Source organism: Halichoerus grypus, chromosome 6, assembly GCF_964656455.1.
Source record: "Halichoerus grypus chromosome 6, mHalGry1.hap1.1, whole genome shotgun sequence".
Taxonomy (NCBI): domain Eukaryota; kingdom Metazoa; phylum Chordata; class Mammalia; order Carnivora; family Phocidae; genus Halichoerus; species Halichoerus grypus.
Window position 1 is genome coordinate 158,193,963 of NC_135717.1, and position 23,426 is coordinate 158,217,388.

At 40.9% G+C, this 23,426-nt stretch overlaps 1 protein-coding gene across 1 annotated transcript in view; it reads left to right on the forward strand.

Annotated features, from left to right (window-relative positions):
* The window catches only part of SLC17A8 (solute carrier family 17 member 8), a 43,984-nt gene extending 25,895 nt beyond the window's left edge, over positions 1–18,089 (forward strand). Inside the window, exons 6-12 of the mRNA XM_036086030.2 lie at positions 727–813; positions 1,186–1,325; positions 1,446–1,595; positions 2,565–2,697; positions 9,749–9,859; positions 14,373–14,500; positions 16,465–18,089. Of these exons, the coding sequence (XP_035941923.1) occupies positions 727–813; positions 1,186–1,325; positions 1,446–1,595; positions 2,565–2,697; positions 9,749–9,859; positions 14,373–14,500; positions 16,465–16,809 (1,094 nt within the window). The 3' untranslated portion in view covers positions 16,810–18,089. The remainder of the gene's footprint in view (positions 1–726; positions 814–1,185; positions 1,326–1,445; positions 1,596–2,564; positions 2,698–9,748; positions 9,860–14,372; positions 14,501–16,464) is intronic.
* The last annotated feature ends 5,337 nt before the right edge of the window (positions 18,090–23,426 follow it).

A 23,426-nucleotide genomic window follows, 5' to 3' on the forward strand; every position in this document is an offset into this window, starting at 1 on the left:
GGGGATGGTGGAGACCCACGGCCTCCAGCCTTCGTGATCTTGTCTAGACAAGATGTAGCAACATATAGGTGAGTATTTACAAGGTTAAGTGTTTTTACAAAGAAATAAACTTAGAAATGGGCCCATTCTGGAGGTGGGTGGAGAGAGGAGCCTTCCTGTTCATTCTGCCATCCTGGAATAGAACTGTTTCCTGATTTTCAAAAAAAAATCATTCTGCCATTCTGGAATAGAACTGTTTCCTGATTTTTTAAAAGAAATCAAGACTCTAGAAAGTATGATTTTCTTATTAGTTTGAAGTCCCTCATTTAAAGACTGAGGTGATAATTCTTCTGGACTGTGAGCTCTGAAAGGCAGATCCGTTTGTTCCTTTGCTTGCTATCTTATTTAGAGTCCCTAATATTGTACCTGGTTGAATTTTTCAAATTTCTCCTAGATTTTTTTTTTTCTCATCTTTTTGTCCGATTCTTTCATGTAATTCAAAATTGCTGTGCCTGAGTATTCTTTGTCTCATCCCTCCATGGTCCCTGGATAAAGTTAAAGGGCGTCCAGTGCCGTTTCTCTCCCGGAAGCCCTATTTTAAGGCACACGGGGAGTTTGTCCCTCTGCACGGAGGCATCTGGCTCTCGCTCAGTTGGATTCATCTGCATCTCCACAACAGGAACTCTGGAAGGGCCGAAGAGGCCCGTGGGGCAGTAGTCAAGTTTCCTCCGTGTTTTCTTATTCCAGGTTCCTATGCGGGGGCAGTGATAGCCATGCCTCTGGCTGGGGTCTTGGTACAGTACATTGGATGGGCCTCTGTCTTTTACATTTATGGTGAGTAATTTGACTTCATGAGTTCCCATGGAAGACTCACAGAGATGGTATTTTACTGTATAACGGGGTTGGCTAAGAATTTACTATATGAAAATAGAGATTATTAAAACAAGTTTATCATATAAATGGAATACTTGTCTGCTTAGGATTCTTTTAATGCTTATATTAAAGTTGAGTTTCTTAATGAGAACAATATTATCTTTCCTTAAATACCAGTTAACAACAACAACAACAACAACAACAGCAGGAAAAGCAACAAAATACTTTCTCCTAGATGAACATCGTGCCATCTGGGAATATTTTGAGAATTGGAATATTTAGAGATGGAAGACAAGGAAACCATATCATTAAGCCTTTTGTTTTTTACTGCAGGCATGTTTGGGATTATTTGGTACACGTTTTGGCTATTGCAGGCCTATGAGTGCCCAGCTGCTCACCCGACAATATCCAGTGAGGAGAGGACCTACATAGAGACAAGTATAGGAGAAGGAGCCAACGTGATTAGCCTCAGTGTAAGTATAGATGCAAAGACTTGTCTCTTTTCTATTCCTCTTCGTAATTGTGTTGTCCTCTTAAGAAAAATAATATGTCAATATAGTCACTAAAAGTCTCATGGTATTTTTACTCTCTAGAAATTTAACACACCGTGGAAAAGGTTTTTCACATCATTGCCGGTTTATGCAATCATTGTGGCAAATTTTTGCAGAAGCTGGACTTTTTATTTGCTGTTAATAAGTCAGCCTGCTTACTTCGAAGAGGTCTTTGGATTTGCAATAAGTAAGGTAAACACAGAGATGCTTCAGATGTTCTTGAACTTCAAATCTCTCACTTCTACTGAGAAAATCTTTGTGTGATAAAATAATTAAATTGCTGATCAGAATTCATAACAGTTTTATGAGACCTAATACCCTAGAGGTCAGACAAGTTCTACATTTTGGGCACAGTATACATAGCTATTTAATTTCTTCTTCATAAGGATCAGAGCTGTATTAAGCTGCTTTTAAAGATTTATGTTCTATTCGATCTCAAAGTGGTTTTGAAGCTAAATTCAAGGACTGCATATTAGTAAGGATAAAAAGATTTGAAGGTAAGAGGTTTTTGTGGGTTTTTTCCCCCCTATTAATTACTCAGTGAGTAGCAGTAAGAACCTTAAAGCTCGTTTTGCAGACTACCCCTCTCTCTGTAATGGTAGTTATAGCAATAACAACCATTGCCTTGTGTGGTTTACAAAGAACCTCTTTCAGTATCCCCAGCCATTGTCATTAGGTTGTCTGTGTTTCAGGGAGGAAAGATGTAGATGGTGAAACATAAACCATCATCATGAAAGATGTAACCTTCTTTCTACTAGGGGAAGAAGAGCGGCCTAGTAGAGGTCGATGCCCGCACAGCTCCAGGCACTGTCTGAAGTGACCTTGGAGAAGCTAGTGTACTCGAGTCACAGTGGTTGCCATCAATGAATGCTCACTCTGCACCAAGTGTTTGACTAGCATGTGCCGGGCGCTATGGCAGGTGCTGGGGCATCCGTGATGAACACGAGTCGTGTCTGCCCTCAAGGAGCTTCCAATCTGGTGGCAGAGACAGGTCTATACCTAAAATCATCCACTTGTTCATTATTTATTACAAAATTCAGGCCCATCTGGGTCCGAGGTAATTAGATAATTAAACTTGGTGGTGGGGGGGAAGGCAAGGGATTAGGGAAGTGCATCTCTCCAAAGCAGCTAAAAATAGCTCATTGTTTCTTTTCATTCCAGGTGGGTCTCCTGTCAGCAGTCCCACACATGGTTATGACCATCATTGTGCCTATTGGAGGACAATTGGCTGATTATTTAAGAAGCAGAAAAATTTTGACCACAACGGCTGTCAGAAAAATCATGAATTGTGGAGGTACTATGGATTTCATAGGTGGCTTAAGCAGCCTTTACAGAATGAGATGAAACTGAGCTGCAGAGCATATTTTGGAGGTTATGTCTACCCATGAGAAAGGATCTTGGGGCACCTAGGTGGCTCAGTCTGTTGGGAGGCTGCCTGTTGATTTTGGCTCAGGTCATGATCTCAGGGTCTTGGGATCAAGCCCCATGTCAGGCTCCACGTCAGTGGGGAGTCTGCTTCTCTCCCTCTTTCTCTCCCTCTGTCCCTCCCCCCCCCAACCTCACTTGCACTCTCTCTCTCAAATAAATAAATAAATCTTAAAAAAAAAAAAAAAAGAAAGGATCTTGAAGGCCCCTAAGTCCATCCTCCGGTAGATACTTGAGTGTCCATCACATCCCTGCCAATGGTCCTCCAGCCCATACTTGTGCAGCCTGAGATAGGACAACTTAGTTGGTAAATCAGTACACACCCCCAACTGCAGAAATGCTTCTTTCATCTACTCTTAAGCCAAAGTGAACTGAATTCCTGTGACGTATCTTTATCGTTTATCCTTCCCATACATTCTCCCACACACATAATCCTTTCACACACATAATCCTTTGCTTCTGTAGTTTATTCCCTAATCCCTTTCCCTTTCTACACATACAGGTTTTGGTAAGAAACACAAGAAAAATATTTCCTCTGAATAGTCTTCTTTCCTCTTAGCCTATGCTTGTGTATGGGGTACACACACACACACACACACACACACACACATCTCATCCTCTTTTCTGTATTTAGTTCCTGTTTATGTTTTGATTTTGCAAAGACAAGGAAGCTGGGTGATTTTCCAAAAGAGGTAGGTAAAAGTAATCGTGAACCCTGCCATGTTTATGACTGCTCACCTTTTTTAAACCTTTCACTTTTTCCTTGTCTCTTTTTGTTTTTGTGTTTTAAATTAGCATTTATTGGATGCTTTCTGTGTGAGACACTAAGCGACATCTTTTATACACATTATCTTATTTAATCCTTATAACCACACTGTGGTTTACAGTGAGGAAACTGGGGTAAAATGAAGTGACTTGCTCAAGTGGCAGATGCTGTGCAAGATCCCAGGTCTGTCTGAGCTCATTGCCAATGTCCCAGTCACTGCTGCGAACTCCTCCTGGGGACTGGGTCAGGGGGGAAGGGTCAGGGTGGGCAGTCAGGAGGCAGAGTATAGTGCCATGTATGGGTGAAAAGTTGCAATAGATATTACATTGGAAAGGAGGGAAGGGGTGGACTGTCACTCTAGATTAGACAGGTCAGGTCCACTTAGAAGTGAAGATTATATGGAGGTTGCACAAGAGCAGACATGATCTGATCCCACAGTATTTCAGGTATAAAGTCTGACCAGGGAGTTTGGGAGTTGGCATCAGGTCTCCCAGCCGTTTGACTACTGGACCCAGGCAGAGATGTTTGGCTCTAATTGACATGAACTTTTTTACAGGAGGTTGGCAGGTGTGGACCTGCTCTCTGGTAGGTGAGAGGTGAAACTCTGGGGTACTGGGTTTATGGTAGCTGAGGTAGACAGATTGATGCCTACCTGAAAATGTTCAAGTTCTAATGCCCAGAATGTGTGCTTATGTTTCTCTACATGACAAAAGGGATTTTATAGATGTGATTAAATTAAGGATCTTGGGATGGGGAGATTATCTTGGGTTATCTGGGTGGACCCAATGTAATCACAAGGTTCCTTCTAAGAGGGGGCAGGAGGGTCAGAGTCAGAGAAGGAGATACGATGGTAGAAGCAAATGTCAGAGTGATACAGCCACAAGCCAAGGAATGCAGACAGGCTCTAGAGCTGGAAAAAGCAAGAATGGAGTTTCCCTAGAGCCTCCGGAAGGAACACAGCTCTGCTAGCATCCTGATGTTAGCTCTCTAGGACCCATTTTTTTTTTTTTTAAAGATTTTATTTATTTATTTATTTGAGAGAGAGAGAATGAGAGAGAGAGAACACATGAGAGGGGATAGGGTCAGAGGACGAAGCAGACTCCCTGCCGAGCAGGGAGCCTGATGCGGGACTCGATCCAGGGACTCCAGGATCATGACCTGAGCCGAAGGCAGTCGCTTAACCAACTGAGCCACCCAGGCGCCCTCTAGGACCCATTTTGGACTTCTGACCTCCAGCACTGTATGATAGTAAGTTTGTATTGTTTTAAGCCACTAAATTTGTGATAATTTGTTACAGAAGCAATCAGAAACTAATACAGGAGCCAAATTCCTCTCCTCTGATTATCACATTCTGCCCCAGCTGAATAGCCGCCTCTATACCAGGCCCTGGATATCTTTTTCCATCTCTGACTTTGCTCACTCCCTTGCTCTTTACTGTGAGCTCTGTGCACCTTCACCTCTCACCCTAGTCCTCACCACATGTCCTTTCACATGGGTTCATCTTCCCTCCTGTGAAGTCGACATCAACCTCCAGTGACTGCTCCTTCCTATGCATACACTTGGGTGGTAACTCATCATATACTACCTTATTATAGCTCTTGCAGGAAAGTGTTTTAGGCAGAAGGAATAGCATGAGCAATGGCCCTGAGGCAGGCATGAATGTGGCATGTCAGAGAGCAGAAGGAAGGAAAGTCAGAATGGCTGGAGCTTAAGGAGTGAGATGGAGAGTAATAGGAGATGGGACCAGAATGCTCAACTGGGGCCAGATATTAGGAGGCTTTGTAGATACGCATAGAGCTTGGATTTTATCTGAGATGCCCTGGGAAGCAAATAGAGGGTTTAAAGCAGAGAAAGTGATGTGATTTGATTTATGCTTTCAAATCTGAAGAATAGAACATAGAACATAAAAGAGTGAAAGAAGGGAGACCAGCTAGGAGGCTATTTCAGTTACTCTGTCAAGAGAAGATGGTGTCTTGAACTAAAGTGGTATCAATGGAGGTACAGAGAGTGGGATGGTTTCTAAATTATCTGAGCTTAACTTCCTTCTTTAAAATCTGAATAATAGTATTTACTTCCAATGATTGTTATGAATGTTAAATGGGACAAGGTACAAATGCACCTAGCATGGGTCCAACCTATAGAAGGTTCTCAATATATGTTAATGCCTTTTTCCTGTCCTATGTTTAAGACACTGACAAAACAGAAGTTTTTCTAAGGAGGCATTCAATAACTATCTGCTATTCAAATGTATTTCCCATGGCCAAAAATATGCAAACTCTTAACCTGGAACTTGAAAGAAAATTCTGGATTTCAACCCCACTTGCACAACCGCTTCTCAAGCCACATGCCTTGAAGACTCTGAACATATTGTATAGGACTGTCTTGTTTATGTTTAATTTTGCTGCAGTTACTTCAGCCATTGTTCCTCCATAATCGATAGTGTCGGTGTTGGGTGGTGGTGGTGAGGACTCTCAAAGATTTTAAAGTGCAACGAAGTGACTGTTGAGAATAAATCTTTTTTTTTTGTTCCAGAAACTAGAATGAAAACATAGAATCTCCCTAGCCTCTCTCCCATCTTTAAAAAACAAACAAAACAGCAACAACAAAAACCAACCCAAACCTGTTCACATGTCTTTTCATGTCATTTTATATGTTGAAATAGCAGGACCAGTGAGTTCTACATTGTATGTTTTAAAAAATGGTTGTCCTATTTTGCTTATATACAAAGATGCTAGAGATAAATACATGGAGAGTTTTGTGCCATCACTGAAGAATCCAGATTGATTTGTACATAACGAAGCACTTGCATGATCTTCTAGAGAATTTAGTTGGTTTCATGTTCTCTAAGAGGAAATATAGAGGACATTTCTCATCTGAGAAGGAGCACACATTTCCTAGAGTCTGTCACCTTCTTTTCTTTCCATAGGCAAGGGATGTTTGCTGCTAGAATCATTTAAAGCAAACAGATTACCTAAGACATGAAGCTCTGTTCTAGTTCTTTCTCAATCAGGGCATGTTTCCAAGATCCTCAAAAACAGATGTCAAATCCTTGTACTTCCCTCTATAGCACATGTAAAGCGTGACTGAAGTAAAAAATTCTGGTCTGGCTGAATCGGTTGCCTGTGTGAACTTTAGATTGCCTAATATGAAATGAACATTTTTCTCTGACCTTTAAGTCCTAGTTCTGTTCCTCTTGTCAGCCCTTATAGGTTCACTTTCAAGGTCTCTTGATCACTTCTGAAGTTCAAGTTTTATCCTCAAGCTCCTGAAACATATAGTCCTATCTCTAGCATTTTTTCACTAGGAACCATTTAAGCTCTTAAATGTTTTTTTTTTCTCCCTTTGGAAATCTACTATTTGGCAAAGATCATTTTTCTTCCCTTACAGATGAACCAATGTATCATTCATAAGTTTTATTCTTCACAAAATGTCTCCATTCTGATTGCTCGGAGGAATTAATTTTTTGGTACAACTTTTGTCTAGAGTGTTAAGGAAGTGTCCCCAACAATCCTGCCCTTCCCCCCACCAGTGAAGCTGACATCTCTTTCTTCTTACTCGTTTTACAGCCAGATGCCTTGCTATTTAAGACAGGGCATTTCTAAAGCACATATAGTTAGTATATGAAACACTAGCGATTTTCCCTTATATTTAATTTAAAATGTTGAAACAAAATTGATAATAAGTAGCAGTGGTATAAAGCCCACAGCTGAGAAAAACCGCTTTTTCCATTTCATGTGATTCTCTTTTAAAGATTTTTTTAAAAAGATTTTATTTATTTATTTATTTATTTATTTATTTATTTATTTAGAGGGTGTGAAAGCAGGGGGAGGGCCTGAGGCAGAGGGAGAGAGAGAATCTTAAGCAGGCTCCACGCCTGAGATCATGACCTAGGCTGAAATCAAGAGCTGGAAGCTTAACCCACTGAGCCACCCAGGTGCCCCATCATCTCTTTTAATGTACATCTAAAACAATTACCGATGCTTGCCCTGTTTCTTTGATAATTTTGAGAAAATGAGCTCAGAAGGTAAGCAATTTACCGGTCTACAAAAAGTGTTTTAGCTTGTATTTCAACCAAACTATCTTGATTCTGAGTCCCATTTTCTTTACTTTGCATTAATTCATTAAATATTATTTATTGAATGCCACTGCATGCTAGCCAGGCTCTGTGCTATATACTCGTATCTTTGTGGGGGAGACAGAAACACAAATGAAAAATTGCAAAGCAATGTTGAAAAGTTCTGTAAAACGAGTAAGAAGAAAGAGATGTCAGCTTCACTGGTGGGGGGAAGGGCAGGACTGTCAGGGACGCTTCCTAGAAGAGGCAATGTTTGAATTGGACTTTAAAGGATAGTAAGGTTTCTCCAGAAAAAGAGATATAAGTGGCAGGAGAAGAGTATCCTGAGCAAAGGAAGAGCCTTTGAAAATACGTTAGGGGCATGTAACAAGTGTTGGGAGTAGGAAATGGCTCCTGGATCTGCCTGACTACAACAGAGGGCTTTATATGGCCTAGGAGCAGGGAAGTGAGGGCTGGCAGATAGAACAGCAGGAAAGGCTCATTATGTGTGCTATACCAATAATGTGGAACCCTTGACGAAAGTTTTAAGCAAAGGGACAATGGACTAGGTTTGTGGTTTAGAGAGAGAATGATGTGGAGAATGGGTCAGAGGAGGAAGAAAAGGGGACACCAAAAGGAGTTTGGTCCAGGTGAGGGGTAATGGGACCAGGACAAGACAGTGGCAGAGGAGACAGCAGAGGTGAGATTTGACACCCATAGATTTGTCTGTGAAAGCTGAGGAAGAGTGAGAATTATCCAAGGTGGTTCTGAGATTTGCATGTTTGACTTTTGTTGGCTTTTTTCTTTTTAAGATTTTATTATTTTTTTTACGTAATCTCTACACTCAGTGTGGGGCTCGAACTCACAACCCCAAGATCAAGAGTTGCATGCTCCACTGACTGAGCCCGCCAGGTGCCCCACTTTTGGTTGACCTTTGAGCTGTGCTCATGTGATTTGTTGCCTTATATACCCAATTTCATTTAATCTTCCAGCATCCTACAAGGTTGTATTATTAGCCCCATTTTGGGGTATGAGGCATCTAAGGGGTGGAGTGACTTGTCCAGGGTCACGTAATTCGTGATTTGTTGTGGAATCTGAGCCCCGGCTTGTGTGACTCTAAAGTCTGGGTTCTAAACACAGGTGGAGAGATTAATTTAGAGAGGAAGAGAGAGCATGGTGGAGGTGATATGGTGGTGGTGTTCTTTATTTAGAAGTAAAAAATAGGGGAACAGAGATTTGATTGAGTATGTAGTTTTTGAGGTAACTACAGAACAGTCGGGTGATGTCTGGAATCAGCAGACAGTCTCCAGAATGAAGCATCATTGTCTTTCATCTCCCAGGGCACTTCATATACCTGGAAATGGCACTTATATCGTCTTTCTGTCTACTGTTGATTGAACTCGTGTGTGTGTATGTGTGTGTGTTTTGTGAGAAGGAACATCTTCATAATTTCCTCATCCTTTTTTATTGTACTGGATTCACTTATTCAGAATGAAAGGAACAGAAAGTACTTTTGTCCTGCTGTACTTCTGTGCAAATATCTCATGGCTTTTATGAGGAGGCCTGAGAGCTTGGCGAACTTCTGAAAGGGAAGAATTTTGTCTGATGCTTTACAAGAAGTGAGGTGCTGCTTTTTGTTTCAGATATTCACTATAGCTTTCTGGTCATTTCTGGCAATATATATTAGAGTGTTGTTATTTTTTTTTTTTCTGTGAGAGGCCATCACTTATATAATCAAAGGGGGATCATTGACAGTATATAAGAGAGTTTTAGTATCTAGAAATGGCAGGGGCAACTGCCCATGAAGCAACTGATAATAAGCATTCCCCATCCTAGGGACATCATTGGAACCTGCTGGAACCATTCAGTATTCAGAGTGCACCAGGGTGTACAATGGAAGGCTCACAGAACACCTGGGTAATGTTAACATAGTCAGGTAGTCGTGAAGCACCCAGGTAATATTGTAAGCAATGGGCCAGAATGTAGATACTAAAAACTTAGGTCTGTGGAAATAGGAATAGATTCTTATTTGATAAATACATGAATTGAGCTGACGGACCTGAAAACAATATATTTTTTTCCTGCTGTTTCCATTTGCAGGTTTTGGCATGGAGGCAACCTTACTCCTGGTGGTTGGCTTTTCCCATACTAAAGGGGTGGCCATCTCCTTTCTGGTGCTTGCTGTAGGATTTAGCGGCTTTGCTATTTCAGGTGAGGTGTCCTTTGGTTTTCCAAATCTTTTCTACAGATTCAGCGAGTCTTGGGAGGAAGGAAGGGAAAGGGAATATTGTATCACTTTCCTTTAGTAGCTAGGCCATTCCTAAGGAACAGGCTCCTGGCTAGAGAGTTTCATCATGTGGGAATGACTTTGAGGACTAGGCTTAGGAGCCCAGTCAAGCTGGAATTGTCCCTACTTCCCTGCTTGGAAAAAAGACACAAAGTACAGATAACCCCCCTGAGCTATGGGCAGAGGCACAAACATGTGTCCCGGTGAAGTGGCCCTTTTCAGGACCAGGTCACCCCACCTCACAGAGGCTCTTGTGACGTTTTCGATCCTCACCTCCAACTAGAGAATGGCTAATATTAGCTCAAAAGTCCAGTAATGTAGTCATTTGACATCATGTTATAAAATCGGAAGTTTTTTTTTAGAGTGGAAAGATTCTTTAGATTTTGTCTTCTCCATGGCTTTCATTTTCTCAAGAAGGAAATGCAGGTCCAGAGAGGGGAAGTGACTTTCCCAACAGGCGAGAGCAGGGAGTAAGAATAATAATGATGCCAGTGAGAGCTAACCTTGACCAAGCAGAGACTCTGCCTGGGACTGTTCAAAGCCCTCTGTGGAATTCTCACACTACCCAAGGCGCCATCAGTCTCCCCGTTTCACGAGAGCAGAGACCAGTCTCCTTACCGTGTGGGAAAGGCCAGTGCGCTGTCCCATCATGTCTTTGGGCTTCCGAAGCTCCCTATGCACAACTGGACGAGAAAGTAAAATTTGGTTGTTCTCCTACCTTTAAACCAGACTGACACCCTGACAGTGATCACCCACTGGACAGTTTACATGGACTGTGTGTATGTCTCACCACTGTGAAGCAAGTAGGTAATATCACTAGTTCACGGATGAGGTACCTAAAACTCAGAACAATCAGATATTTTTCTACTGTCATACAGTTAGTGGCAAAGGAAGAAGTAAAGTGCAGTTCTGGCTGGCTCCAAGCCTGTGCTCTTTCTACTGTTCTAGGCTGCCTGAAAGATCAGAGTAAGAATATCCCGGAGAAGAAAAATATGGAGTCTCTGATAGTTTTTTCAACCACCCTAAAATAAAGCCTTGATCTTCTCAAAATAAATAGAGCTGTTGGACAGTGAAATTGGGGCGGGGGGAAAGTCTATTTTAAAAGTAGCATGCAGCTAAGAACTTGGGTTTGGAGGTGCATAGATGTGATTTCGAGGCCTCTCTTTACTATTTGCTATTTATAAAATAAAAAATGCTAAGCTATTTAAATTCTCAAGCCCTGGTTTCCTCACCTAGCAATTGGAGAGGTATAATGGCAACCTCACAGGGTTGTTGGGAGATAGCCATGCACTTGAGATAAATCATGCATTCACTCACATTTCCTATGAGCCAGGTGCTGTTTGCAGCAGGAGGGATGTTACAGCGGAAAAAAGTAATCAGATGGTGTCCTCATAAAGGTTACATTCTAGTAGAAATAAAGCATTTGAAACCCTTAGCCCAGAGCCAGATGCACAACAAAATTAGTAAGTATTCACTATTGTGAATTGTGTTGTTCAGTTATTATTCACTTTTAGCCTAGGGCTTCTCAAACTTTGATGCATGTACAAATTACCCCAGGATCTTGCCAAATACAGATTCTGATTCAGCCCGAGATTCAGCATTTCCAACAAGCTTCCCAGTGCTGCTGATGCTGCTGATCTATGTTCTATACTTTGAGTAGCAAAGAAAAAGCAATCATGACTTGTTTCCACCAGATGTGAAGCACCTTCCTCTGATAGCTCCATGAGGCAAAAAGGATTCATATCTGTCTCCAGAGATAATGAAATATTTAGGCTCACATTGTTCCTGGATTGCCAATTATACCATGATCAGAAGGAGAGAAACCCACTATACCAAAACACAGCACCTGCCTTTTTTTTTTTTTTTAGCAGCACTTACTCAATGCTAGCAACTTTTGGACATAATCTCGTTTAATCCTCCTGACAACCCAGTGAGAAGGATATTGCTATATCCATTTTACCAGTGAGGACACTAGGGTTTAGTGAGGTGACTTGCCCATGTAAATTTCCTGGGATTGGAAAAAAGGTTTACATGATCCAACAGAGACACTGTGGGAGGGACAAGAGCCCTGGGGGCAATGATTGCTCAGGATCTGCTATCTACCCACTTTATAAGTTCATAGGGATGCCAGGGAAGACTGGTACCATTTAGGAACTGATTATCAATAAGAGAGCCAAGACAGGTGAGATTAGGAAGATTTGGGGATGCGTGATGCTTACTTTGAGAAATGTCCTATGTAGAGAAGACAGACTCTCCTACCTCGTGTGCATTTTTTTTTATATCCACTACAAAAAAAAAGCTATCAGTATCTCAGTTTCTCAATGATTTTTTTCTCCTAAACACCAGGATTGTGCAGCTAGAAATCTAAATGGCTTTTCTCACATTATCTTTAGCTGAACGCAGATGCCTGGGCTTTGTATCAGAATATAATGCTCAACGATCATACTAATTGCTTCTTATCTCTGGGTTCTTTTCTAATAAAGTGTTTATCGCTTTCAAATCAACAGTAAGATTAATTAATCTTGCAGCTGTTTTATATTCTGATTGTCTGCCACTTTGATCTGAAAGAGAAGGTATATTTATTACAAAAAGGTTTTCTCAAAATTCTCCCTGAATAGGAGGTAGGGAAAAACAACCAATGTGCCAGATTAGGAAAAAAAAAGATTTTTTTTTAAAATCCTATTTTCAGGTTCTTTGCACAGAATAGAGAATTAAAAAGCAAGGCAAAGGAAAACAAAAACACGAATAAACAAAACCTACAATCCCCTGCTGTAATTTCAATGGCTCAAATGTGTAATTAAACAATTATTTATCAAGTGCGTACTACGTACCAGACACTTTGCCAGTTCAGGGAAGATAGTGGTAAACAAGACAGATGGATAACCAGCCATAAAGAACATTCATGTTGGTTTTCACTTCTATGTACCATGTCCTTAACATACATTATTTAACTTAATTCTCACAATAATTTTATAAGAATGATTATGCCAGCTTATAGATGAAGAAGAAGAAGCAGAGAGGTTCAGAAGGTTTAAATCCTTTGTCCATGTTTGCATCTCAATTGGAGGCGCCTGGGGGACTCAGTTGTTGGGCGTCTACCTTCAGCTCAGGTCATGGTCCCAGGATCCTGGAATCGAGCCCCGCATCCGGCTCCCTGCTCCGTGGGGAGCCTGCTTCTCCCTCTCCCGCTCCCCCTGCTTGTGTTCCTTCTCTTGCTGTGTCTCTCTCTCTCAAATAAACAAATAAAATCTTAAAAAAAAAAAAAAAGCTGCCAGAGGCAGGTCTGTCTGACTCTAGAATGCTCCCCTGGGCAACACTAGTAGAGTTGGGTCCCAGGGCCGGTGGCCTCCTCCTCTTTTGGAGCCTAGTCCCTTCCTCTGCATTTGCTCCTCCCCCTTCATTCTTCATTCTTTTTTTTTTTTTTTTGGTTAAGATTTTATTTATTTATTTGAGAGAGAGAGCACCAGCAGGGGGAATGGCAGAGGCAGAGGGAGAAGCAGGCTCCCCACTGAGCAGGAGCCCGATGTGGGGCTTGATCCCAGGACCCTGGGATCACGACCTGAGCCGAAGGACCGCTTAACCAACTGAGCCACCCATTCATTCTTCTCTCTTGATAAATAGTGAAGTATTGGCAATTTAGTATCTTACCACTCCCAGCAGCATTATCTTCTGATAGAAGACCTCAAAGAGAGGGAGACCTAGCCCAGCAGCCGCAGTGGGCGGTGTCCTGGTGGTGGTAGCCGCGCCGTTAGCAGAGCTTAGCTGCTTGCCAAGGGCTCTTGCATACGTATTTCCCGAGGCTCATCTCACAGCATCTTTAGGAGTTAAGTAGTCATTTTACCCCCCTATTAGAAGAAAACAAAGGCCTAAAACTTACTTAAATGGTGGAAATAAGATTCGAATCCAGATTTACAGACTCCAAATCAAGTATGCATGTGAAAGTCTTTGGTAAGTTACAGAGGATTCTGCCAATGTTTGTGCAAATATTTGTTATCAGAAAAGGACCTTTCCCTTGTGCCATGTGGCCACTAAGACGGGCTTACCTCTGGTGGCCTTTCGGGAGTGAGGGTATTATGAGGCCAGGTTTGGTTCTAATCACGCTGTAAACAATCAGTGCGATAGTTTACTCTGAGTAAATGTGATCCTTTCGATTTTTTCAGTATTGCCCAAAACACTGTTATTTTGGAGTTCCACCTAGGAGCACAGGTGTCATAATTCTCCCCACAGAGAACCCATGGGAGCCACTGCTGATCAATCACAGCACGTTTTTCTGCTAGGTGCAAACACAGCCTGACAATCCTCAACCCAGCTGTCTCCGGAGAGGTGTCCATTAGTCATATGGTACGGGGAACCAAATAGATTGATGAGAGCTGGGAAAAGCAGTGTCGTTCCCCAGATGTTCGTAACTCTGATTTTGAGGTTTTGGCTTCACTGTAGGTTTTAACGTCAACCATCTGGACATTGCCCCCCGCTATGCCAGCATTCTCATGGGGATCTCAAATGGAGTGGGGACCCTTTCTGGAATGGTCTGTCCCCTCATTGTCGGTGCAATGACCAAGCACAAGGTAATGGTCTCCTTTGGGGCTTTGGGTTGCAGTATCAGAAGACTGAACTACTGTGTAAACTTGAGATCTCAAGGCCCTGCCCCAGCCTGTGAATGTGTGTCTTCGACCTTGGCTGTGTTGTTTGAACTTTCTTCTTCCTTCTTCTTCTTTTTTTTAAAAATTATTGTTTATTGATGGCAACAGGGCTGATTGATGTTTGGTTCCACATTTCCTCAACTGAGAAGTAAAAGGGGTGTGTGTTGGGCTGGGGGAAGGAAAATGAACACCATAGGGACTATTTAGAGACACAAAGAAGAAACTGAGGTGACCAACTCCGGATAAATAATTTACTCAAGATTGTTTTATAATTAAACTTTATAGCCCGTTTCTATCTATTACTTAGCATGTTCCAGAGTAAAGATATTAGTGCTGTTATACTTCCTTATTATGAAGAAAATGAACAATACATTAATGGCCTAACCTAAGAACCTACAAGGGTGGGGCACTCAGTCATTACTGAGCCTTTGTGTATTTAGACGAGGGTGGGTAGTAGAGGAGGATCCCAGATCTACCCAGAGTTCAACCATAGGCCACATGGTTTTTCTTAATCTCTGTCATTGAAAAGGTTTTAGGATGCTGCTTCCCACAAACAAGAATTTTTTGATTCTATGGAGTTTCTACCCGACTATTTTCTTAGTTGGATTGCCTATTATTAATATGATTTCAGAAAGTCTTCCAGCTTCTTGGAGAAAAAAGTGTAGGTTAACTTTTCTTCTTCTTCTTCTTATTTTTTTTTAATAGAAAAGGAAGGTGGGCTTTGGGGATTTTATAGGCAGAGGATCTGTTTTCCCTCTCTGTTCATGAGATGATGGGATGGGTAACATGACCACTAAATCTCAGATACTGACTTCACCTAATTTTAAACACAAATTCCCATTATTTTTTGATTTACTGTATTTTTCACAGATAATATGATTATAAATAAGCTATTGACAGTCAAGAGTGAGCATTTTCATAGTTCAAATATTGTTATGTATGCAACAGCAAGCAAGAAGGAGACCTCTGGTGTTATGCTGAGCGAAATAAGTCAATCAGAGAAAGACATGTATCATATGACCTCACTGATATGAGGAATTCTTAATCTCAGGAAACAAACTGAGGGTTGCCGAAGTGGTGGGGGGTGGGAGGGATGGGGTGGCTGGGTGATAGACATTGGAGAGGGTATGTGCTATGGTGAGCGCTGTGAATTGTGCAAGACTGTTGAATCACAGATCTGTACCTCTGAAACAAATAATACATTATATGTTAAAAAAAAAAAGAAGAGAGCAGGAGGAGAAGAATGAAGGGGGGAAATCAGAAGGGGAGACGAACCATGAGAGACGATGGACCCTGAAAAACAAACTGAGGGTTATAGAGGGGAGGGGGTTGGGAGGATGGGTTAGCCTGGTGATGGGTATTAAAGAGGGCACGTTCTGCATGGAGCACTGGGTGTTATATGCAAACAATGAATCATGGAACACTACATCAAAAACTAATGATGTGATGTATGGTGATTAACATAACATAAAAAAAAAAGGAGGCCTCTGATATTTAAAATGGTGGGTTACTAAAGCAAGTTTAATGTAACCTATCATATGAATGGAAACCCCATTTGTATATTTAAAAGACCTGTGAAATGCTGCTAGATGTATTTTTACATATTTATTTTAAAAAATAGTTTTCTAAATTAAAAAAATGCACATTCATTAGTGTTTTTATATTCACTGTAGTGTTTTTTATATTCACTGTAGTGTTAACGTTCATTTTTTAAACACTCAAATTCTGTTTGGTTCCTGGGCATTCATCTGACACATGCCTTCCCTAGAAACACAGCACTGCCATTGGGTGTGGGCAGGAGATTTTTGTCCCAGTGGAAGCCTCTAGAACAAACTGCTAATCTCTATTTTTGGTTAAAACACTAATTGGTACTGTATTTCCTTGTCTAGACCCGTGAGGAATGGCAGAATGTGTTCCTTATAGCTGCCCTAGTGCACTACAGCGGTGTGATCTTCTATGGAGTCTTTGCTTCGGGGGAGAAGCAGGAGTGGGCTGACCCTGAGAATCTCTCTGAGGAGAAGTGTGGAATCATTGACCAAGATGAATTAGCGGAGGAGACAGAACTCAACCACGAGAGTTTTGCAAGTCCCCAAAAGAAGATGTCTTATGGTGCCACCGCCCAGAATTGTGAAGTCCAGAAGAAGAAATGGAGAGGACAGAGGGGAGTGACCCTCAATGAGGAAGAGCTGACATCCTACCAGAATGAAGAGGGAAACTTCTCAGATACAGCCTAATGTCTGAAGGGCACTTCCGTCTTCTCTTAACCTAGAGCCAGAAAGTATCCATACCTATTGCCTTTCCCATAGCCCGGCTTGCCAGAGGGTCAAATATGGCGACACTGGAGGTAGGAGAGGGGAGGAGAGGAAAGCTAATCAGCAATAGAGAAAGAAAGGAAAAATATTATCTTGCAATGACATGTTAGGGTATGGAGCTTGCTCCCAGTTGACAAAATGGGGATAAATATATAATTTTTTTTGGATTGGCAGTTGACTCTTCTCAAAGAAGTGTTCTCAAAGTTTCTCAAAGAACTGAACTTATTCAGAAAGGAATGACTAGAAGAATAAGGGAGACAGTACCATGCTGTTCAAAGAAAAATCGAAGGAACTGAGCATATTTGGCCTAGAGCAGAGAAAACAGTAGCTGTCACCTCATTTCTGAGGGCAGCCATGCAGAAAAGGGTTTCCTATTCCCAATAAAGCCTACTGCTCATGGAGGCCCTGCATTGTGCCAGGTGCTTTGTAAACATTCTCATTTAATTTCCACACCACTATGACATACCTTTCTTGTCTTTATTTTACAGCCAAGGACACTAGAGCAACAACATATTGATTTGCCCAAGGGCCAGGGCTGAGACTGGTGGGGTCCAAAATAGGTGGAAGTTTTGGGAAAGAAGTTTTCACGTCAAAGTAGAGAAGACTTTTTTTTTTTTTTTAAATAATGAAAACTGAAACTGGAGAGGGTTGTCTTGGGGATAATTCCTGATTTTGGCAGGCATGGGGGATGGGAAACATCTGGGTTGGTATGAAAGCATTGGTATTTATGAGGGGCTGGATTCAAAGATCCTGGGTTCGGAGAGAGGTTAAAACATAACAAAGAAAAGAAAGAAAGAAAAGAAAAGAAAAAAAGGAAAATAAGCTAAGTAAGATAGCTAAATTTTTAGGAATCTGATGTCCAGAATGGCTGAGAAGTAAACAAGGGCTTGGCTAAATTTTGACCCTTCATGGTATCAAGAATGTAGTTAAATAAATAATGCCCCAAATTACTTATACATCTTTAAGACATTTAGTAATTTAAGAAGTTGGTTCATGTGTTTTATTGGGTAAAATTCTCTTGGAAGAGTCTTCTGTTTTAAAAAATGTATGTCTTTAGCCATTTCTGCTAGTGATATTTGGAAGTTTGATCAAACTATGCACAACTATGGTTGAAGTATTCCTAATGACTGTATTTGGAATGGTATTGGGGAAAATCACAATAACATAGTAGTAATTGAAATGAAATGGGAAATGAAATGAAAGCATGAATGAAAGCACCTGTGACAACTAGACCCATAGCTAATGTTGAAAAATTCATCTTTGATTGCATAAGGCAATAACATGGATACTCTCTGGATATATTTTAAAATCTAATGATATTTTAAAATTTAAAGTTGGCATGTAAAGGATTGTTTGAAAATAAAATTACTTTCCTGTTCATTGGTTTTGAAAATTTTATTTCTACTTTCAGAAGAAAAATACAATGTCAAGGAAAAATTATAGATTTACTTGTGTAGCTTACTATAAAGTGTTTTTTGTAAGTTCTCCCGTATACATTTATTGTCCCTAATTGTACCAGTAGAGTTGCAGTGTATTTTTAAAAAAGAATAATTTTGAGAGAAAAAAAATTGCCTGACTCTCTAGTAAATAATATTCTATATGTCATTGGTATATAATTTATGTTATCCTGTATCTCTAAATCTCTTTAATGAGTGAATGCATGTAAGTCCTGTGAACCAGTTCCCGGCATGTAGAAAGTGCTCAATAAACATTAGCTATCATCATCATGATCATCTTGCAACCTTTCTGGGAACTTTTCAGTTGATAAGAAAGCATGCTATATACTTTTCATCCATTAGCCACAGAATTTATTGTGAAGGTTGTGCTGTTTTCTAAGTAAAAAAGAAAGAAAAAGAGAGAGAGAAATTTATGGTAGCCATTGTTTTATTTTTTCTTCTGTTAATAAAGTCAAATAACCATTTAAAAAACTCATGATAATCCTTAAGGTAATATCATAGACTGCAATACAAAGTTGTATTTATTCCATCATTTAAAGTCAACGTCATATGCAGAAATCCCACATTTTGAGAAATCAAAGCATTTAAGGTGCCTGTATAACTTGCCCTTCTAATATTAAAGAAAGAAAAAAGAATGGAGCCCTGGATCGTGGTGTTGAAAATGAAAACACATTATTTTGTTGTGATGGGTTTTGCAAAGGTTGCATTGCACAGATAATTACATCTGAACACCAGGCAGATGCAGTTTTCAAGTCCATGTATATTTTGCTGCAAATATCCATTTGGAGGTCAACCCTTGGAGGCAAACCATAGATTCAGCAGAAGGGAACGGAAAGCCTGAGCGTGTTGGATTCTTGAGACAAGAAAGGTTTGACTGGCTCTTTTTAAAGAATGCAAGTCTTGGAGACTCCTAAATATGACCAAAAAAAAAAAAATTTATTCAAGAAATCATGGCACATTGGTATCCCTGTGTGGATGTTAAGTTCAACAGGCAAAAACTGGAACGTACTGTTTCTCTTTCACACTGCCTCCTCCTGACCCCAACACACCTGTTCTTCCTTCTCTGTTTCTTATCTAAGCGAATCACATCACTCTATTGCTGGAGCTAGAAATCTTGGAGTCATCTGTGACTTTTAAAAATGTAATCCTTTCTCTCTCTCTTCCCTGCCAGATCTATTGAATTTTATTTTCAGTCTGTGGATCAATGTTTACATTGGTTTTGGAAAAATTTCAGCTATTACCTCTTCTGATACTGCTTTTGCTTCACTTCTGAGCAATTTTTAAGAGTCCAGTTACATGAATGCTGGACAGGGTGTAGGACAGTCTCTTCCATATCTTTTCTACATTTTCTATATTTTCCAGGCTTTTTCCTCTTTCTGTGTCATTCTTGATATCTGATTTTTTTTTCAGTTCTTTATTTCTGATTTTTTTAAAGTTCTTTACTTCTCTCTTCAGCAAAGTCTAATCTGGAGAAAAAAAAATCCATCCATTGTGTTGTTAATTTCAGTTATTGTATTTTCAGTTTGAGAACTTTTATTGATTCTTTTAAAATTCTGCTATGTCTTTTAAAAAATATTTCTAGTTCTCTACTGACGTTTTCAATCCTGTATTTTATTTCCTGGAACACAGTAAGCTAATTATTTTAAAGTCTGATCAGTGCCAATATCTGGAGACCATGTAATTTTGTTTCTATTTTCTGTGGGTTTTGCTGATTCTTTTTCACATTATCTTATCTCTGTCTGTACTTGGTTTTCTCTGTATCCAAAATTATATTTGAAAAATTGTTTGTAGAGGGGTGGCTCAGTGTGTTTAAGCGTCCGACTCTTGGTTTCGGCTCAGGTCATGATCTCAGGGTCATGGGATCGCCTTGTGTGGTTGGGATCCACACTCAGTGGGGAGTCTGCTTGAGATTTTCTCTCTCCCTCTCCCTCTCCCTCTCCCTCTGCCCTTCTCCCTGCTCACGCTTGTTCTTGCTCTCTCGCTCTCTCTCTCTAAAATAAATAAATAAATCTTAAAAAAAAAGAAAAATTGTCGAAATGATTTTAGGTTTAAAATGATTCCTTTTTTTCTCTCTCCCTAGAAAGGATTTTTGTTCATTCTTTCCAAGAGCCCAAAGACTTTCCAGTTGCAAAGTCTGAGATCTTCTGGGCCACCCAGATGACTCAAAGCTGGGCTACAGGCAGCATGAAGGCTCTTTTACTTTCAATTCAACTTTATTCCTGGAGTACAGCACTCCAGGGTCCCAACCCATACTACTGTGCTTTACGGGCACCCAACTTTTGTCTCTACAGCCAGCCATCAGACTGCTCAGCTGTCAAACACTGGCTTTGTTATCATTAACAGATGCTCCCAGGAGAAAAGTCCTCAAATGTCAGGCTCACTTCTCTGGATTTTTATCTTCACCCGGATGGCCAGATGGTAGCCAGGTAACTTTTCACTTCCATGCTGACTCTCCAATGCTGTTGAATAGACATTAAAAAAAAAATTTTTTTTTTTTTTTTGTTCAGCTTTTCTAGTGTGAAGGTTCACCTGAATTATGTAGCCTGTCATTAATGGATGCTGAAGTCCCTTTTAATTCTATTTTCACAAGTTCTCTTGAACAGATTTATCTCCTTAGAGACAGTGTGGTAATAAACCTCCAATCTCAGTGGCTTAATACAGCAAGTGTTGATTTCTCTCTTATGTTACTAATCGAGTGTGGGTTGAGTTGGGTGGAGTGGAAGCTTGTTTCAGACGGTCACTCAGCTATCTAGGATTTGTTTTTTTCTCCACTCACATCTTATAGTTCACCATTTGGAACCTATGACCCCTGATATCACCATGCCAAGAGGAAGGAGGCACACTAGCATTTCACTGCCTCACTTGGAAATGACACTGTCGTTTCTGCTTCTAATCCATCAACCTACACTAGCCATATAGTCCCAACCTAATTTCAGAGGTGGCTGGGGAATAAAGGAGAGCCTGTGGATCCCTAGAGTGAACACTAATTGCATCTCTACTCAGCTCCAGCCTAGGTTCAGGGTCTTTTGAACTCTCACTTGGCATGTTGAATTAGTCCCCTAACTCCAAGTGCCATAAATGATGTGATTCTGCTATGTGGCATTCTGGAAGATCTGAACTAGGTTGTAGGGAGCAAATTTGGTATGCGAGGGAACTTGGAGCCCCCTCCACGAGAGACCACAAAAATACCAATTCATTAAAGCAGAATAGATTCTGGCCTGACTCAAACCTGAGTTAATAGCCTCATGGACCTATCTGAAGGACAAGGAAAACTAAGCCTTTCTTTAGATTTCATGTATTACTATGTCCCAGACCTTATGCTAAGGCCTTTCCATACATGATCATTTTGTTTTCATGGCAACCCCATGAGGAAAGTTCAACTATTTCCAAACATTTATTAATAAATGGTGTTTCAGAGCAGAACTTAAATGCAAGACTCTAGTGGCCATATTTTAATCTTAATTCTTAATTTTTAATCTGTTCTCCACTGCTTCTCCTGGCTGCAGTAATTCCAGACAACAGTGATTCTCAAAGTCAGGAGAGTGTCCCAGTTATTTCAGCGAGGCATGAGCCAGCTGATGGAATGAGCCCTGGTACTTTAGTCTAGACCCACGCACAGGGACAGGTGAAACAGCAGATGAACAGGTGAGATCCCTCTTCTCACCAACTGCCGACTAAAGTGAGATTAAGAACTAGAGGCCCTTGTCTTTTCCCTATTTCCCTGGCTACACAAACAGTAACATGCAAAGTTTGAACCCAGTGCTTACTGGGCGTCTGTGTCTTGGGGAGTGGGGTGGGGGCAGGTTCCAGGGGACTGAATTTTTCCCAGGCCAGGCACCCCAGGTATGGAAACACAAACACAAAAGAAATAGTGAAAATTGTATTTAGGAAGTTGAATGGGGATACATCAGCCTTAACTGACCTTAGCAGAGCCGAGGGAAAAAAGAAGGCAGCTGTTTTGAGTTACTGCGCCCATGGAAGCTGAATAATGGAAGGCACCAGCACAAGGTACCTCTGGAGGACGGGGAGGGGCGGGGATAGAGTGAGATCAGAGGAAGGGGGCTGAAAACACAAGGACTGGTTGAAAGTGAGAGTTGCCAGATTTCCCAACCCTGCTGAAAGTCCCTGACCAGCTCAACCGAGGAACTGCTTCTCCCTGTACCTAGTGGGAAACAGGGGGTTTATCTTCTGGACGGGGAATCTCTGGACTCAAGAACACCTGTCATAGCTCAATATAAGCTCCAAAAGGTAGAGATTTTAGTCTGTTGTGATCACTGATATATCTCAAGTACCTGGAACAGGCCTGGCTTTAATAGTCACTTGGTAAAGATTTGTCTAAGGAATGAATGAATGAACCTTACTAAACACAGGGAAATTAACAGTTTGCATACTGAATACTGAAAGCTTTCAGCTGCCTTTGTGAGCTGAACTTCCATAAAGCTGGTGGTCAGGTTTATATCCCCTAGGCAGGAGATTGGAGGAATCCCAGGGTGAGGGGTGGGAACTCCCTAATAGAAAGGCTACAGCCATTGACATTTGGGAGTTTGTTTCCCGCATCAAAATAACCGCCCAATCACTCTCAGTGGAGGCCAACCACTGAGTCCTGCCATGGGAATAGAAATTCCATTATTCATTCATTCATCCTACAATTATTTAGCACTGATAATGAGCACCTCAATAATTGAGTGCCTACAATGGTCCAAAAACTAGGGATAGAAAATAAGTAAACAAAATAAGTATCTGTTCTTATGGAGCTTGCATTCTAGGAGGCAGACACAAAAAATAAGCAGGTTGATGAGTAACTCAAGTACATAGTATATCAGAGGGTGATAAATGCTAAAAACAAACATAAAACAGGGTAAGGGGGATAGGGAGTGTGGGGGCTGTTGGGTTATTTTGAGTGTTCAGGGATAAAATGAACTTTGAGCAGAGAAAGGAAGGCAGTGAGGGAGTAAGACAGAAGCATATTTGGGCAAAGAGTTTCAGGAATAGGAAAAAGCAAGTACAAAGACCCTCAAGGGGGGACACGCTTGTCATATTCAAAGAACACCAGTTCCTTGAAGTTCTGGACACATTTTGAAG